Source organism: Microtus pennsylvanicus, chromosome 7 (genome assembly GCF_037038515.1).
Source record: "Microtus pennsylvanicus isolate mMicPen1 chromosome 7, mMicPen1.hap1, whole genome shotgun sequence".
NCBI lineage: Eukaryota > Metazoa > Chordata > Mammalia > Rodentia > Cricetidae > Microtus > Microtus pennsylvanicus.
The window spans coordinates 110,156,252-110,173,867 of NC_134585.1; the positions used below are offsets into that span (position 1 = coordinate 110,156,252).

General features: G+C 40.3%; 1 protein-coding gene across 2 annotated transcripts in view; it reads left to right on the plus strand.

The window, feature by feature from the left end:
* Lrig2 (leucine rich repeats and immunoglobulin like domains 2) overlaps nt 1-17,616 on the plus strand; it is a 51,295-nt gene that overhangs the window by 8,791 nt on the left and 24,888 nt on the right. For both annotated transcript variants that reach the window (XM_075981722.1, XM_075981723.1), the window contains exons 2-9: nt 4,372-4,437; nt 7,764-7,838; nt 8,058-8,192; nt 10,074-10,217; nt 10,333-10,476; nt 10,956-11,099; nt 11,305-11,448; nt 16,410-16,490. In XM_075981722.1, coding sequence (XP_075837837.1) covers nt 4,372-4,437; nt 7,764-7,838; nt 8,058-8,192; nt 10,074-10,217; nt 10,333-10,476; nt 10,956-11,099; nt 11,305-11,448; nt 16,410-16,490 — 933 coding nt within the window. The remainder of the gene's footprint in view (nt 1-4,371; nt 4,438-7,763; nt 7,839-8,057; nt 8,193-10,073; nt 10,218-10,332; nt 10,477-10,955; nt 11,100-11,304; nt 11,449-16,409; nt 16,491-17,616) is intronic.

A 17,616-nucleotide genomic window follows, 5' to 3' on the forward strand; every position in this document is an offset into this window, starting at 1 on the left:
GCTCATAAATAATGGAAAATGTATAGTATAGGATATTATATATATATTATATGTGTAGAATAGGATATAATCAACAGCATTGTCCCATTATTTTTAGACTGTTTTGTTGTCTCTCCTTTTGATTTTTGTTTTGTTTTGAGATACAATCTTACTATATGTTGTCCAATTTACAGTCTTCCTGCCTTGGTCTCAGAGTGCTGGGACTGCAGGTGTGTATCACTACACCTAGCCTGTTATTTTTTAAAAGATGTATTTTATTGTTTTAAATTATGTGTGTTTGTGAGTGACTCTCCCTCCTTCAGTTGTAGGTTGTCAGTAGCTCCTCTGCTGAGGTTGGGCATGATGTTAGGGGTGCTCCTCCGCATTCGTGCTGGAATTTTGGCTGGTAAGATTTTGTGCAGATAGCACAGCAGTTGCAAGTTAGTGAGTGCTATAGCCATATCATGTCTGGAAGTTAGCATTTCATAGTTCTCCTCTCCATCCACTAGCTCTCCTTGGAGATGCTCTCTGAGCCTTGGATAGCTGTGTGGGAGTGGGGAGGTTGATGGATGGCTCATCCGCAGCTGAGCACTTAGTTACTTAGGCCTTTGACCACTAGGATGCGTTTGTTTTTAAGCAGGTTTTTTTCATGGTCAAATTTTAAAATAGAATGGAGACATTTGAAGTGGGAAAGTAAAAGTTCTTTAGTCACAGTTAAGAAAAAACACTGTTATTTGTTGGGTAGGCGTTTTACAGATGGATCTTTTTCCTTTTGAAACATAAATGAAGCCACTGTGTAGTTTTTATAAATATGTGTTGTATATTTTAACTGGCTCCAGAGAACTCTGTAGGATGGAATTTTCGTAAGTTATTTAACTTCTCTCATCTTGATAGCATGTAGGTTTCATTTATGATTTTTTTAATACAATAACTTCTTGGTAGATAGTTTTCCAAGATTGTATGATTGTATATGTATAATAGATTCTTAGAAATGGTGTTAATGGGAATATGATATTGGTGTGTACCCTAATATATTGACAAAGTCTTTGGTGGGCTATCTTTTTACTGCTATCTTTTTTATAGAGTCAGAGTTCAGAATCAATATATAGATATGGCTTTAATATTTTATTTATTTATTCGTTTTTTTGAGACAAATTTCTCTGTGTAGCCCTGGCTGTTTGGAACTCACTCTGTAGACCAGGCTTGTCTCTAACTCATAGAGATCTGCTTGCCTCTGCTCCTGGCTGAGTCCAATGATTCTTGAAAACAAACAGATCATTGACACAGAAGTGGACATACCTGACTGAGCAGAAGAAAACTCCTGTATCTTTGTGGCTACAGAAATTCTTGTAGTGCCTTGCAGAGCTTGTGACTTCTCTGGGCATTCTGTAAATAATTTACAGCCCGAGAGCACTGCACAACCACAGTAATGGCACCTCAGGCTTTGGATGATACCGAGCACTTTAATAATTCATTGGTTATCGCAGCTGCTTCCCCGTAGCATGAGTGGGAGGGGAATCTACAACTCGGAGCCATAAAGCCTTCACTGAGATGTTTACACTACAATTACAGGAAAGGTTACTATTGTTAAGTACATTTTGGGGATAGTTGAAGGGAACAGATGGAGCTTTCATAATCATAGCAGTGTCGGGGATGCCTTACCAAACCCTTACTCCTCCTGGTAGTTATTTTCTTATTATGTGTATGTTTGCATATGTGTGAACATATGTATCTGTGCAAGTGTTGGTGCACATGATTGAGGAGGCCCAAGGTTGGTATTGGGAGTGTTTCTTTGAGCAGGTGTCCCTCAACTGAACTCAGAACTCAGCTAGCCAGGTTGTTCTTGGGATCCTGTCTTTGCCTTTTGAGTGCTGGAATTATAGGTGGGCTTCTGGGCCTACATGGCATTTGTGTGGGTATTGGGGATCCAAATCCTGTTCTTTATGCTTGCATGGCAAGCATCTTTTCTAATGAGTCATCTTCCCAGGTTGTTTGTAGTCTAACTCTTGATTGCTCTCCTTCCTACTGGAGAGATGGCTCAGAGGTTAAGAGCACTGGCTGCTCTTCCAGAGGTTCTGAGTTCAATTCCCAGCAACCACATGATGGCTCACAACTTTCTGACTCCAGTTTTAGGGGATCAGGCACTATCACACAGATATACATGCAGGCAAAACACCAATGCACACAAAATGAAAATAAATTGTTAAAATTAGAAATATAGTTTGATGTCAGTACCATCAATTGAAAAATAATAACGATGCTTAGAGTGTAAATAAGTTACACTCTTAAATGAAAGTGGCCAAGATATGCAGGCTTGAATCTAGCTCAAAAACTGCTCTGCTGTGATAGAGACATCATTCAAACCCGCAGGCACTTGCCAACTGCCTGTTGCGGCACAGTGAGATAAATTGATCTGTAGTGTTTCTCCAGTGTGTCCCTATTGCTAGACATATAGTAAGTCTCTTGGGCAAACAGCTTGTGTGGACTACATTCTATCCACTGTAACATTGTAAAGACAGGAATCATCCACGTGAATTTTAAAAGGACTGTTCAAAAGTTTAAGCTCAGGATGAACTTTAGTGAAATTTCTACTCTAACTACTTGTCTGAGATGGAAAGAAATTTTGAATAAATAGCTTCTCTACTTTTAGTTGTGTAACTTTGGGTTGACAAGCTATTAGTTTGCATGCTTGGCAAATGTGAGGATTGTAAATATATTTGTCTTGTAGTTTTGTGCTAATTTAGCTAGTTGTACACAGAAGATTGTCCACCACTTAATAAATATTAAGCTAAAACTGTCACCATCATCAACATAATTTGAATGAGATTTATTACCTTTTCCAGAAGCTGAATAGCTCCTTTTAAGAAGACCCAATTCCCTGAACGATGCAATTAGTTTCGTTTGCTTGCTTTTTGAGATTGGGTCTTGCTATGAGCACAGGTCAGCCTTACATGCTAGTGTTAGCCTTTGTGTATCACCATTGCATATGCAACTCAGTTCAAGTTTTAGTATAGAAACACTCATTTTGACTTGTGACTTCTACCTTCAGATTTGTTTACAGCTAATCTGGCATTATATAATCACTACAAGAGATAAAGAAACTCATTGTTAAGTGAAGAAAGCAAGGGACCAAATGTCCAATGTGGTCCAGTGAACCAAACGTGCATTATCATCTGTGTATGCATAAAACATTTGGAGGGCTGCAATCACACAGTAGTTTCATTTGTTGCTATTGGAAAAAGACAAACTGTTAGGAAGCTGGTGACAAGGATTGAAGACTTTCTATTCTTTTATACTTAACTTTTTTGGGGGGGTGGGGACAGGGTCCCAGTTTCTCACTATGTAGCCTTATAGTCTGGAACTCACAGAGATACAGAAATCTGTCTACTTTTGCCTTCCAAGTGCACCACCACACCCAGCTTGTTTGTTTTTGAGTCAAAATTTTTGTTATACAGCCCAGGTTGGATTGAGGTTTATGTTCCTCCTACCTCAGCTTTCCAAGTGCTGAGATTATGGGTATGGATCACCATAGTTGGCTTTTGCTTTTATTATGGAACCATATTAATATATTCTAAATTACTACAAACACATTGAAAATTGAAAAATATTAAATCTGTTTTGAAATTTGGATGGACTTATTCATAAGCATTTATTTTGGTAATGATGAAATTCAGTTGCACTTTTTTTTTCTTTTTGAGACTACTATGTAATTTTGACTGTCCTAGAGTTTACTGTGATACCAGGCAAACCTCACGTTGGCTGAGCCTCCTACTTCTACCTTCTTAGTGCTGAGAATTACAGACAATTCAGTACCATGCCCTGTATTCACACTTAGGGACTGGTGAGGTAGCTCAGAGGTTAAGGACACATACTACTCTTGAAGAGAGGAATCTTGCAAAGGACCATAGTAAGTGCCTATAACCCTATCTTCGGTCTGGCCTAAAACTTCTGCCTCTGTCTGAGTAGTCTGCCTCCTGAGTGCTGGGATTAAAGGCGTGTACACCTGGCTAAAATGAATCTTTAAAAATTTACTTTTAGTAGGACTTCCAGTATTTCCATTTTAGTTTTGTACTTCCTCCCTTCCTTGGACACATTAGGGAGTGCCTGGATCTTGGTCTCTCTAACACTGATATATCTATATAGCTCACGTTTTGTTTTATTTTTTTTTTATTTATTTTTTTGGTTTTTTGAGACAGGGTTTCTCTGTGGTTTTGGAGCCTGTCCTGGAACTAGCTCTTGTAGACCAGGCTGGTCTCGAACTCACACAGATCCGCCTGCCTCTGCCTCCCGAGTGCTGGGATTAAAGGCATGCGCCACCACCGCCCGGCTTTGTTTTATTTTTATGTGAGGTTCAGCTTCCACCACTAAGCTATGTATATTTGTCTTTTTCAGGGATTTGAGTCATAACCGGTTGTCTAACTGGAACATCAGCTTGGAATCACAAACATTACAAGAAGTGTAAGTTATTTTTATTTATTTACTATTATGATCTTTGAAATAACCCAATTATGAATTTGAGTATTTTTTGGTGTATGTTTGTGTTTTGCCTGTGCTCTTGGACGTGCTTGTGGAGTCCAGAGATGAACATTAGGTGTCTTCCTGAATTGCTTGCCTACCTTTTTATTTAAAATAATGTTTTTATTTATCCTTTGAGAATTTTATATATTTTGACTATAATGGATTAAATAAAAATGCTGCAGGATCCCTGGCAGTTGCATAAGCAAAAATGCTGCAGGTCTCCAAGCAGTGGCAGCAGGCCACATGGCGGCAGGCAGTGGTTCTGAGAGCAGCCAGTCCCAGGCAGGGACGGTGCAGTTCCCTGAGTGGCTGCAGCAGGCCACAAGGAGAGACAAGATAGATGGGCACACCATAAGACCAGGCCGCAGGTCTCCGAAGGTGGCTGGTCCCAGGCAGGGAGCCCACGTGGTGGTAGGCGAGAGACAAAGACATGGATGGGCACACCATGCAGAGTGAAGTTGGATATTTATTTAGTGGGTTATGGAGGGGAAAGGGAGAAGGGGAGAAGAACAGAGAGGCAGAGAGAGAGAGAGAGAGAGAGAGAGAGAGAGAGAGAGAGAGGAGAGGAGAGGAGAGGAGAGGAGAGGAGAGGAGAGGAGAGGAGAGGAGAGGAGAGGAGAGGAGAGGAGAGGAGAGGAGAGGAGAGGAGAGGAGAGGAGAGGAGAGGAGAGGAGAGGAGAGGAGAGGAGAGGAGAGGAGAGGAGAGGAGAGGAGAATGAATTACATTGGCCATATTCTTTCCCTTCCTCCAAATCCTCCTAGATCCTCACACATCTCCCCACCCAACTTCATGTTTTTTTCTCTCTCTTTCTTGTTTTTGACTTTGTTCTTCTTTTGAAACAGGGCTTTTCTGTGTAGCCCTGACTGTCCTGGAATTTACACTGTAGCTCAGGCTGGCCTTGAACTCAGAGATCCGCCCCACCCCTTGCTTTTACCTCCTGAGTGCTGGAACTCAGCTTGTAGACCAGTCTGGCTTTGAATTCACAGAATCCACTTGCTTCTGCACCTAATCAGTGCTCTTTCTCTCTCTTAAAAAACAAAGACTAAGCAAACAAATAAGCAAGCAAATAAAATCTCTAAACAAACATGGTAATTTGTGTTGGCTAGCTATTTCTGAACATGGAGCCTTCCTTGATGTGGTTGATGTACTCAATATCACTCCACTGAAAACAAACTGATTTTCTCTCCCAGCAGTTACCAATTGTAAACAGCTTTTTATCTTGGAGTGGGACTTTGTGTTCACGTTCCCAGGGGGTTTTGTTTGGTTTGAGCTTGTGCAGGTCTTGTGCATGCTGTTGTCTATGTGAGTTCGTGTGTACATTTGCCCTGTTTTGTGTTAGAAGACAGCTGTTTTCCTGAGGTCACCTGCCACCTCTGACTCTTAGGGTCTTTCTGCCCCTTCTTTTTCATGCATCCCTGAACCTTGATGGGAGGGGTATGATATAGATATCCCATTTAGGGCTGAGCATTCCAAAGTTTCTTACTCTCTGCACATTGATTACTATCTGCTTCAAGGAGAAGAAGCTTCTCTGATTAGGGTTGAGAGATACATTGATCTTTGGGTATAGCAGTATGTCATTAAGAGTCGTTTTATTGATGTGTTCATTTAACAGAATAGTAGTAGATTTCCCTCTAGGGCCTATGACCTGTCAAGCCTCAGGTTCTCGGCCTCATTCTACCTTAGTTTTTGAAACAGCAGCTCTCAACCTGGACCTCGCTGACTCAGCTAGATTGGCTGGTCATTCATACCAGGGATTTCTACTTCTTCCACCTCCATACTGGGGGTACAGATGTGTACTACTCTATTCAGCTTTACATTGGTGCTAGGGATCTAAATTTGATCCTTATGTTTGTATAGCAAGCACTTTGCTGCCTGAACCATTTCTCCAGTCTGAATTTGGGAATATTTAATCTAGAGATGCATGAAAAAAATTGAAAAAAGGGCTGGAGTGATGGCTCAGTGGTTAAGACTACTTGCTGTTCTTCCAGAGGACCGAGTTCCATTCCCAGCAGCCATGTGAGGCAGCTCGCAGCCGTGCTACTCTCCTATCACTGAGCTATATCTCCACCCTCCTCCTTTTTAAACATGTTTTTAAAGATTCATTTGTTTATTTACTAAGTATACAGTATTCTTTCTGCATGTGTGCCTGCTTGCCAGAAGAGGGCACCAGATCTCATTCTAGATGGTTGTGAGCCATCATGTGGTTGTTAGAAATTGAATCAGGACTTCTAGAAGAGCAGCCAGCAGCCAGTACTCTTAACCTCTGAGCCATTTCTCCAGCCCCCCTTTTTAAACATTTTTAAAATTAAAATATAATTACAGCACTTCTTAACTCCCTTAAAAATAAAACAATGTTTTTATTATTTTATGTGAATGGGTATTTGTGTACCTCATGCATGCAGGGTCCACAGAGGCCAGAACAGGAAGTCAGATACCCTGGAGCTGGAGTTCAGGGCAGTTGTGAGCTGTCATATGGGTGCTGGAATCAAACCTGGGATTTCTGGTAGAACATCCAGTGTTCTTAACAATGAAACCATGACTCTTTGGCCTTTCAACCCCTCTTCTTAAAAAGATGAAATCTTACTACATAGCTTCGACTGGTCTAGAATGTACTGTGTGGGCTGGCCTTGGACGTATGCATCCTCTACATCCATCTTCTAAGGTCTAGGATTGCTGGCGTGTGTCATCGTCATATCTGGAACAAGCCTTTGTAGTACTGATTTTTGTAGTTGTTGTTGCTATTGCTTTTTGAGACAGGGTCTTTTTGTTATGATCCAGGCCGACTTTGAACTTACATTCTCTTTTCTGTTTTTCCCAAGTAATGGCATTACAGGTGTGCTAAAAACACATCTAGCATTTAATACTGATTTTAATGGTAAGCCATTTACTATGGAGTAACACATTAAAATTTCTAAGTTCTCAGAGCTGGGGAGATGGCTCAGGTTAGTAGAGGACCTGACTTTGATTCCCATCATTCATATTGGGTGACTTACTACCACCTGTAACTTAAGCTTCAGGGGATGCACTGCACTTAATGTGTACAACCCTCTTCTTCTCATGTCATTAGAAATAATAAAAATCTTACATAAAAGAAGAAAAGTTCTAATTTCTCCAAAACCACATTTTATATTAGTCTAACTTATTCTGCGTCATAGACTTTTCCGAATTTGGATACACTAACATATTAGCAAAAAAAAAAAAAAAACAGAATTCAGGAGGTAATTTCTACCATTAAAATTTCAAAACTGTTTTCTCTTTTGCTTAGGAAAATGAATTACAATGAACTAACAGAGATCCCATACTTTGGAGAACCAACACCTAATATTACTCTGCTTTCACTGTAAGTTAAGACTTCATATTTTTTAAATTATGAACTGTATGTGTGTGTGTGTCTGTGTTTTGGAGAACCAACACCTCCTATCAATCTGCTGTCATTGGAATATAACAGTACCTGTTATTTGCTTTTAAAAAGTCCATACGTTTTCTTCTAATTGTTTAGTTTCCTTGTGGCCTGAAATGGGTCATTGGCAATAACTTCAGTGTAATCCTTGTTTTATAGAGTCCATAATTTAATACCAGAAATAAATGCAGAAGCACTTCAGCTTTACTCTGCTCTCGAGAGTTTAGACCTCAGTTCCAATATAATAACAGAAATCAAGACGTCTTCATTTCCTCAAATGTCGCTGAAATACCTGTAAGTAAAATAGAGACCTAGAGTTACTGAATTGATTAGAAGGATAATTTATTGAGTAAACTGCAAGGGAACAGTGGGCTGGCCACTGCCTGCTTTCTGGATTCTCTTTAAAGTGCATTTCTGTAATTCTTTGGTTAACCACATTCCCTCAAATGTCTGCTGTTTATTTAATTTTGATATTCATGTGTAAAATAAGCTTAGTTTTGGGCTTTTGGAGTTATTTATTCTTCTACTTCACCCGAAAAGAAAGAGTACTCTGTTGTCAGAAAAAAAATTACTAGGCATTGAGAGCAAAGTTTGAGATTTGTAACATTGATTTGTTTGTTATTGTACATGGGGTGATGTAATATCTTACAGTGAGAGTGTGACAGTCAGAGGACAACTCTGTGCAACTGTGTTCTGTCTTCCACCTCTGTCTCTCTCCTCCCTCCCTCCTGCCTTCCTTCTTCCTTCCTTTGCTTGCTTTTTTTTCTTTCTTTTGGTTTTTTGAGACAGGGTTTCTCTGTGTATCCCTGCTGTCCTGGAACTGGCTCTGTAGACCAGTCTGCCCTTGAACTGAAGAGATCCCCCTGCCTCTGCCTCCCTAGTGCTGGGATTAAAGGCATGCGCTAATAGTGCTCGATTTTTTCTTCCATCTTTATTTGTTTCCCGGAGATGGAACTCAGGTTGTTAGGCTTGTTTGGCAAGGGTTTTTCTATGCTAGGCCATCTTTTCAGCACAAGATTTAGTTTGAGAGTTTTTCATTTTGGTACTGGGAACCAAATCAGTATCTTGTCACACTCGGCAGTTGCTGTCCCATGAGTCACACCTCCAGTCCTAATCAGCAGTTTTGTAAAAAGTAAACTAGGAATGCTTTGTTATTGTTTGTTAAATAGTAGCTTATCCTGTGTAATGATGATGTTAGTTAGCTTGCATGCCAGTTTCTAAAGCATACTCATTCACACTACCTTGTAACATCCTAAATGAAGTAGACCTTTACTTTTTCTCCATTTGTTTTGAGACAGGGTTTCACTATGTTTTCCTGGCTGGCCTGTGACTTATCAGGTAGACCAGGCTGGCCTTAAACTCATAGAGACCCATCTGCCTCTGTCTTATAAGTGCTGGGATTAAGGGTATATACCACCATGTCTCACCTTCCCCATGTTTATCAATATCAGGGTTCAAATCCCCAGGACCTTGCCATATGCACTCCATCTCTGAGCTGTACCTTCAGCCCTAACAGAATTAATTTTGTAGATGTAGGGAGAAAACAAGTAATTTGTGACTAAAATAATAGTTAGGGGCTGAGGAAATTGCTCAGTGGGTACAGATGCTTGGTTCTGCAAACACAAGGTCCTGAGTTCAAATCCCAAACACCCATATGAAAATAGGGACATGGCTGTGTGTGTCTATAACTCCAGCATAGTTATGGGGGTAGTGAGAGTTCGATGGCCGGCCAGCCTGTCTAGCCAAAATGATGGACTCCTGGTTCCATGAGTGACTGAGCTTCTGGTTTCAGGAAAGACCCTGTCTTGAGGTATTAAAGTCAGAGAATGGTAGAGGTAGTCCTCTCTTCCCCTATACTGCTCTTGCCTCTAAACCCCTCCCCCCCACATTATGCACATTCACCTGGACAACATATACACATGAATACACACACAAAAAGCACGATGCTTGGTGTTCATACCTTTGCATGGTGTGTGTGTCCCATGACTTCGTTACAACCTTGGCACATGGCTTTTCTGACATTAAAAAAAAAAGCATGATTTGGGGGGCTGTGGGGATAGCAGTTAAATGATTTGACAAAATGTGTCTAGTTAAGTGATGGAATTGGAGCCAGAGTTACAGACTTTGGTTAGTTATCACTGTTTCTTTTCTTTTGCTGCTACCTTGTCATTTTAGGAATTTGAGTAATAATAGGATAACCACCTTGGAGGCCGGTTGCTTTGACAACTTATCGGGTTCTTTATTAGTGGTAAAATTAAATCGTAACCGAATTAGCATGATTCCACCTAAAGTCTTCAAGCTGCCTCATCTCCAATTCTTGTGAGTATCAAAATTATGGATTGTAAGAGACAAGTTTTCCTCTACAGCTGTTTTTCTATTTAAATTACTGTTAGAGTAACTCAGCCAGTTTTCTAACTGAAATATTCTGTTCAAGGGAGCTGAAAAGAAACAGGATTAAAACTGTAGAAGGCCTCACCTTCCAAGGTCTTGATTCTTTACGCTCATTGAAAATGCAGCGAAATGGAATTAGCATACTCAAAGATGGAGCATTTTTTGGCTTGAATAATATGGAAGAGTTGTAAGTACTGGGATGGGGAGAGTTGGGAGGACTCTTGCTGGGCTTTTAATAGCTAGTGTAAATAGCTAGTGTAGTTGCTTAGTTAACAGAGATACATGGTTTTTCTGATGTGAGGTAACATGCTAAAACCTTCACTTTCTTCCCCTTCCTCCTCCCCTCCAAGACTGAAGCATGGCCTCACCCATGCTTTCATAGAGACTTTTAAGTTTTTTTTTTTTTATTTAACTGGTAATTTTGTTAAGTTTTTCAATATAAATTACCTTGTTTTGACTCACCAGAATTTATCTGAATCAGAAATCCAATACCACTTGGTGTGTTTGTTTTATAGATACTTAGTCCCTTTAGGGCTAGATCTTAAGTTTCTTGGGTCACTAGAGTTCAGCAAAGGTGTCTGTTTGTCAAAGCATTTAAGGGAGATTTAAAATCTTGGTATTGAACGTCTTGTTTTGAGTTACTCACTTCTCTCTATAATTGAACAGAGAACTGGAACATAATAACCTTACAGGAGTGAGCAAGGGGTGGCTCTATGGCTTGCGAATGTTACAGCAACTGTATATGAGCCAGAATGCTATTGAAAGAATCAGCCCCGACGCATGGGAGTTCTGCCAGAGACTATCTGAACTGTAAGTGTTGAGTGGTGTTTCATGGGAGGGTGTGAGACTAGAGCAGATTGGAGTAAATTACTTAGCTCATGGTAGTCATGAGAGCTAGCATCTGTATTTACTCGGTCTTTGTTAGAAACCCTAAACTTAGCATGTCAATGGAGTAAAATTTGTAGGTTGGGCTAAATACAATAATTTTTGACATTCAATGTTTTTTGTTTTTTAGGGATTTGTCCAATAACCAACTGACCCGCCTTGATGAATCTGCCTTTGTGGGTCTGAGTTTACTGGAGAGATTGAATTTAGGCGACAATAGAGTCACTCATATTGCTGATGGTGTATTTAGGTTTCTTTCCAATCTTCAAACACTGTAAGTTTTTGTTTTGTTTTTTAAAATCTGTTTTAGATTGAAACTAAGCAAATGAATGAAAATAATCAGTATGAAAATGGATATATGCTAGTATTTTGAGCTTCTTTTGTTCTCTGTCCCATAAATAAATTTTACTGCAGCTTACACTTTAATTCTGAGTTAATCTCATAACATCAAAGCCTTTCCATGCCAGTTGGCAGTGTTAGAATGCAGTCATTGCTTGTTCTCTTGGTGGGTAGTGTACCAGAACTCCAGCCTTGTCTGGAAGGGTGTAGGTGGATAGTGGTAGCAGTCTGCTCGCTGTGGTAGTTTGCTGCGTGTCTTTTTGCATGTGTGTGATTTTTGGGTCTTTGGAGGCAGTGCTATGGTGTAAAACTTGAGCATGCTAGGCCAGCACTTTACTGCTGAGCTACATCTTCATGCTTTGCCTAAAAGAAACTAACGTCATCTCAGTGTGTAGCTTAGCTCTGCCTTCCAGGTACAGGGATTATAGGCATGTCCTATCATGCTTGGCTAAATGGTGTGTGTGTGTGTGTGTGTGTGTGTCTGTGTGTCTGTGTGTCTGTGTGTGTGTGAAGTGCGCGTCCATGTGCTGCTGTTGCTCTCGATTGATTATTGACCTTGTTCAGTGGAGCAGGACCATTGATGAATTTCATTGCTTACAGAAATCTGGCTCAGGTAGCAGTGTCTGTGAGACCTCATCTTTTTTTCTTTATGAAATTTATTTTCTTAGATAAATTATGTATGTGGGCAGCCAGCCTTCACTTTATTGCACTAGTAGTACATGTGTAATACCAGAGTATAGGACAAGTCTTACAAGAGGTTTGTGTTCTTGAGAAACACTTATCTACCAGGCACTGTAGAAGAGGATGGGGAAAAGCAGGACCTGCTCAGGAGACCAAGGGTTGGGTGTGTGGGGGTGAGTTTTGGGACAGTGATAACCCTCTGACAGCTGGTTTTCTCCAGGATGAGCCTCATTTTATGTGGGTGAGCACCACTTCTGAGAGTAAGATTGTTCTGCTTTGTCATTCCCGGAAGACAGTGTTCCACAGCATTCCACCCCCTTCTACCTGTCCTTGCATCTGCACTCCCTCTTCCATGAGACTCCCTCAGCCTTGGTGTGTTTAGTTAAAACCATATCCATAGGTTTAATTGACTCTTTCCTACCCTTTCCTTTCCCTCTTCTCCTCATCCTCCCCTGCTCCCCTGCTTCCTTTCCCATGTAAACATTTCTACTTTGTTTTTCCTCTTCCTACTTTTATATCTCCTGGGTTCTATCCCTTCCCCCTAAGAATGTCTTTTGTCCCTTCTTAGGGGCCCCTTTCTCATAATTTAAATTCTTAATGGCTCTTGATTAGAATACTTGGTGATTATTACATTCAAAATTAATAAATGGTTTCAGGAAAGAGATAGGCTCCAAATTTTGGGTCCTAACCACCAATGAGAAGGAGACATAAAAAATATGAGAAAATACTCTCATATTTATGATGCACACTGTCTAGTTACTATTATACTTAGTTACTTAGTTCTATTGCTGTGAAGAGACACTATGGCCAAGGCAACTCTTAGGAAAGCATTTAATTGGGGCTTTTCTTGCATAGCAGGGAGTGTGGCAGGAAGTGTGGCAATAGGCAGGCATGGCACCGGAGCAGTGGCTGAGAGCTCATATCTTGATCCCCAGATAGAAGACAGAAAGACTGGGTCTGTGTGGGCTTTTGAAACCTCAAAACCAAAAACCCTGGTGACATACCTCCTTTAACAAAGCCACACACCCCTTCCAGTAAGGACACACTTCCTCCAGCAGGGACGTATATAACCCAGTCCTTCTCAAACAGTTCTAACTGGAGATCAAACATTCAAACATATGAACCTATGGGGGCTGTTCTCATTCAAACCACTACTTTCCACTCCCTGGCCCTATACAGTTGTTAGCAATATCATGATGAAAAATGCGTTTAGTTAAACTTCAGAAGCCCTCATAGTCTTTCATTGTCTCAACACTATTTAAAAAGTCGAGAGTCTCATCTGAGACTCAAGGCAGTCTTCTAATTATAATTCCCTGTACAATCAAAAATCAAATATTTCCAACATACAATGGTACAGAATGTACATTACCGTTCCAAAAGAGAGAAAAGAGGGCATAGGAAACACTAGACCAAAACAGGACCGAAACCCAGAAGGGCAAATTCCAAATTCTGTATCTCTATGCCCAGTGTAGATGGTTTTTTATATCCCACTTTTCCAGCTTTGTTGACTGCAGCACGTTTCTCTGGCGGGTTCTACACCTGTCTATAGCTCTTGACAGGTGTCTATAGTTCTGGCATCGCCATCATCTTGGGATCTCCAATGTAATTACCCAGGTTTCACCTTAATAGCTTCATGAAATTGCCTCTTTGGGCCACCATGAAGGGACTCCCCTGCCACACACCTGCCTAAGCGACTTTCCCTAATTGCTGAGGGATATTCTACAATTCCTTTCCTGTATCCTTGATCAAACCAGAGCAGTGTGGCCAGAGTGTGAAGTTCCACTGTGTGGGCTAAAACATGGTCTCTTCCATGAGTTACATTTGCATAACCTTTGACTTGGTGATTTCCTTTGCTACATAAACTTTCCTTTTTATAAGTTGTAGGATTAGCTGAGTTGGTTTTTGCCCTGAGGTACCATTCCTTTTATTCCATTTAGCATCAGACCTTTCTTTAAACTTCTCATCTTTGTGGGCTTGCTTGGCTCCAGTGTTACATACACTCCAGTGTACTCCCCACCCCAACTGTATATTTTATTTTCTATTTCTTTTTGCATTATTGGCTCCTTTTCATTGTAGATCTGTGTGATAGTGATCACTGATAACCACATAACACAGTTAGTGCTAGGCTGCTTTGATGTCTCTACCAGTGACATTAGTCCAAACCTCTTCAATTTAGTCTTTGACAGATTTTTTTTGGACAAAGGGCAGAAAGCAGCCACATTCTTTGCCAACACATCACAAGAATGGTCTCTAATATTCTTCTCTTCTGAAACCTTCTGAACCGGGTCTTCATAGGACACATTGCCCCCAGCACTTCAGTCTTCCATGCTCCTACTAGGGTGGCCCAGTTAAGCCCTACTATAGCATTCAACTGCTTTGTTCATCCAAAGTCCCAAGTCTACCATGTCTCTTTAAATAACAGTATGGTCAGGCCTGTCACACCAGTACCCCAGTTCTTGATACCGACTCCTGTCTTAGTTCTACTGCTGTGTTGAAACACTATGACCGCGCTGGAATGCTGGCTCAGAGGTTAAGAGCACTGTGTACTCTCCCAGAGGTCATGAGTTCAATTCCCAGCAACTACATGGTGGCTCACAACCATCTATAATGGGATCTGGTGTCCTCTTCTGGCATGCAGGCAGAACACTATATACTTAATAATAAATAAAAATCTTAAAAAAAAAAGGAAAGAAACACTATGACCAAGGCAACTTATAAAAGGAAACATTTAATTGGGGGACTTTCTTACAGTTTCAGAGGGTAAGTCCATAACTATCATGGTGGGGAACATGTAACGGCAGGCAGGGCACTGGAGCAGTAATGGAGAGCTTACATCTGATCTACAAAATGGAGATAAAGTGAATGAGACTGGACCTGACCTGGTTTTGAAATTTTAAAGTCCATTCCCAGTGATACCTCCTCAAACAAAGCCACACCCCCTAATCCTTCCCAAATCGTTCCACTAACTGAGGATCAAGCATTCAACTGTAGGAGCCTAAGGGGGCCATTTCTCATTCAAACCTACACACACATACACATATACAAAAACTCATACCTGTATATGTAGACCAAATTGGCCTTAAACTCAGAGAGTTCTGCCTCTGGAGTGCTGAAATTAAAGGTATGTGCCACCATACCTTACTAATTATGAGCTATGTTAGCATTTTGCTTGAAGAGGGCTAAGTAAGAAGAAATCTCTCAGCTGAGCGGTGATGGCGCACACCTTTAATCTCAGCATTCGGGAGGTGGATCTCTGTGAGTTCGAGGCCAACCTCATCTACAAGAGCTAGTTCCAGGACAGCTAGGGCTGTGACACAGAGAAACCCTGTCTCCTGTCTGGAAAAAAAAAAAAGAAGAAGCCTCTTTATGTAATCTTATAAATCAGAAAGCGTGTGTCTTAGTTTAGTGTAAGATGGCTTTAGGAAGCAAACTGATTAAATTTTTTGTGATTGAATATTTTTAATATAACTGATATTTTATCAGCACATGATATATACAATTGTACTTCCTCTGAGAATGGAATGGTGAATTTTAAAAGACCATAGTTTTCAAGAAAACACAGTGACTACTCTAGCACATGGGCATACCATTTTTTGATTCCCAAGGGGAATGATAGATTGCTCTTGAGCTGTGAAGCTTTGTGTTGGTATTACTTTTTGAGCTATTTTAAGGTTAAGGGCCCAGAGAAAGGCTTGAAACACCCAGAAATCCCATTAATCTAAAATTACATTTGTAAGCTGTTATCTATCTTCTTTATCTTGAAACCCTTCTTTAAGTAGGATCCTGTCTACAATTTTTAATAGGCTAGTACAATTAGATGTGGTTAACTAGAAAGATTAGTAACCTTAGCAGGTTGCTTGGCTTGCTTGCTTATTTGTTTGTTTGTTTTTATTTTTGAGACAGTGTTTCTCTATGAAGTTCTGGCTATCCTGGAACTCACTATGTAGGTCAGGCTGCCTTGAACTCACAGAGATCCTCCTGCCTGCTTCCTGAGTGCTGGACTAAAGGCATGTGCTAACACGCCTGCTTAATTTATTAATTCTTTTGTGTTTATCAAAAATAATCCTTTAAAAAGTAGGACTGAGTTTTCACTGTAATAATTGTTAAAACAAGGGTCAAAATTAGCATGTATCCTTTTATGCTGCCATACCATGATCTTGCCTAGTTTATGGTAGTCATATTGATTAACAACTTTTTTCTCCTTGACACTTTCAGAGATTTGAGAAACAATGAAATTTCATGGGCCATAGAAGATGCTAGTGAAGCCTTTGCTGGACTCAAAAGTCTCACTAAATTGTATGTATCTGTGGTGTTTGTGTATATAAGGTCTTTTCAAGGAGCAATTCTAAATGTTATTGGATAATGTGTTTTTTATATGGCTAGAAAGTCTGAGGCTTTCTATCATCTCCTAAAGGAAGGAGCTTTGTTTGTTTGTCAAATAGTTTGTTATTGTTTAGGTGCTTTTTATTTATAAAGTATTCCTATGGAAATGTATTTTTTTATTTCTTAGTTTCAGGTTAGCATTGTAAGAGATAGGTTTTATCATAGAATGTTATCCATCCATGTTTTATTATTCCTTGTTCTCATTCATTCCCCTCCCCTACTGTCCTCTTCCCACTTCCTCTCTGCTTGGGTGATTCGTTTTTACATCCAGGTAGTTCCTTCTGCTTTCTTAGGACTTATGTACCATGCTGTATTTCCCACCCTCCTTAAGATCTCTTCCAACCCTCTCGTGATACCTTTTTCAGTTTTATGACCTACAAACACATTTATTACACACATGTATATAATTCTAAGTCTAGCCTCTGCATATGAGAGAAAACATTTGGTTGTATCCATTTTTCTACAAATTTCGAAACTTCCATTTTTCTTTATGGCTGCATAAAATTGTGTTGTATATATGTGCTACCTTTCCTTTATCCATCCATTTTTCAGTGGACACCTAGGCTGTGGCATATTGACTCAGAGTCCTTCAGGTATATATTTACCAGTAGCTTAGCTAGGTCAAGGTAGTTCTATTTTCAGTTTTTGGAGGAACTGCCATACTGATTTTTTTTTAAAAGATTTATTTATTTATTATGTATACAACATTCTGCCTCCATGTATGCCCACACGCCAGAAGAGGGAGCCAGATCTCATTATAGATGATTGTGAGCCACCATGTGGTTGCTGGGAATTGAACTCAGGACCTCTGGAAGAGCAGCCAGTGTTCTTAACCACTGAGCCATCTCTCCAGCCTCCCGCCATACTTGATTTCTATAGTGACAAGTTTGCATTCTAAATCATGTGGGATTTGAATAAGTTACAGAATAGAGTTTTCCATTCAAGTAAGAGAAATAAATTGTTGTGTTAGGAGCAGCGGGCTGCGTCCCCGGCACCCGGCTGCCCCCACGGCTAGCTTTACCCGAAATAATTACACAGA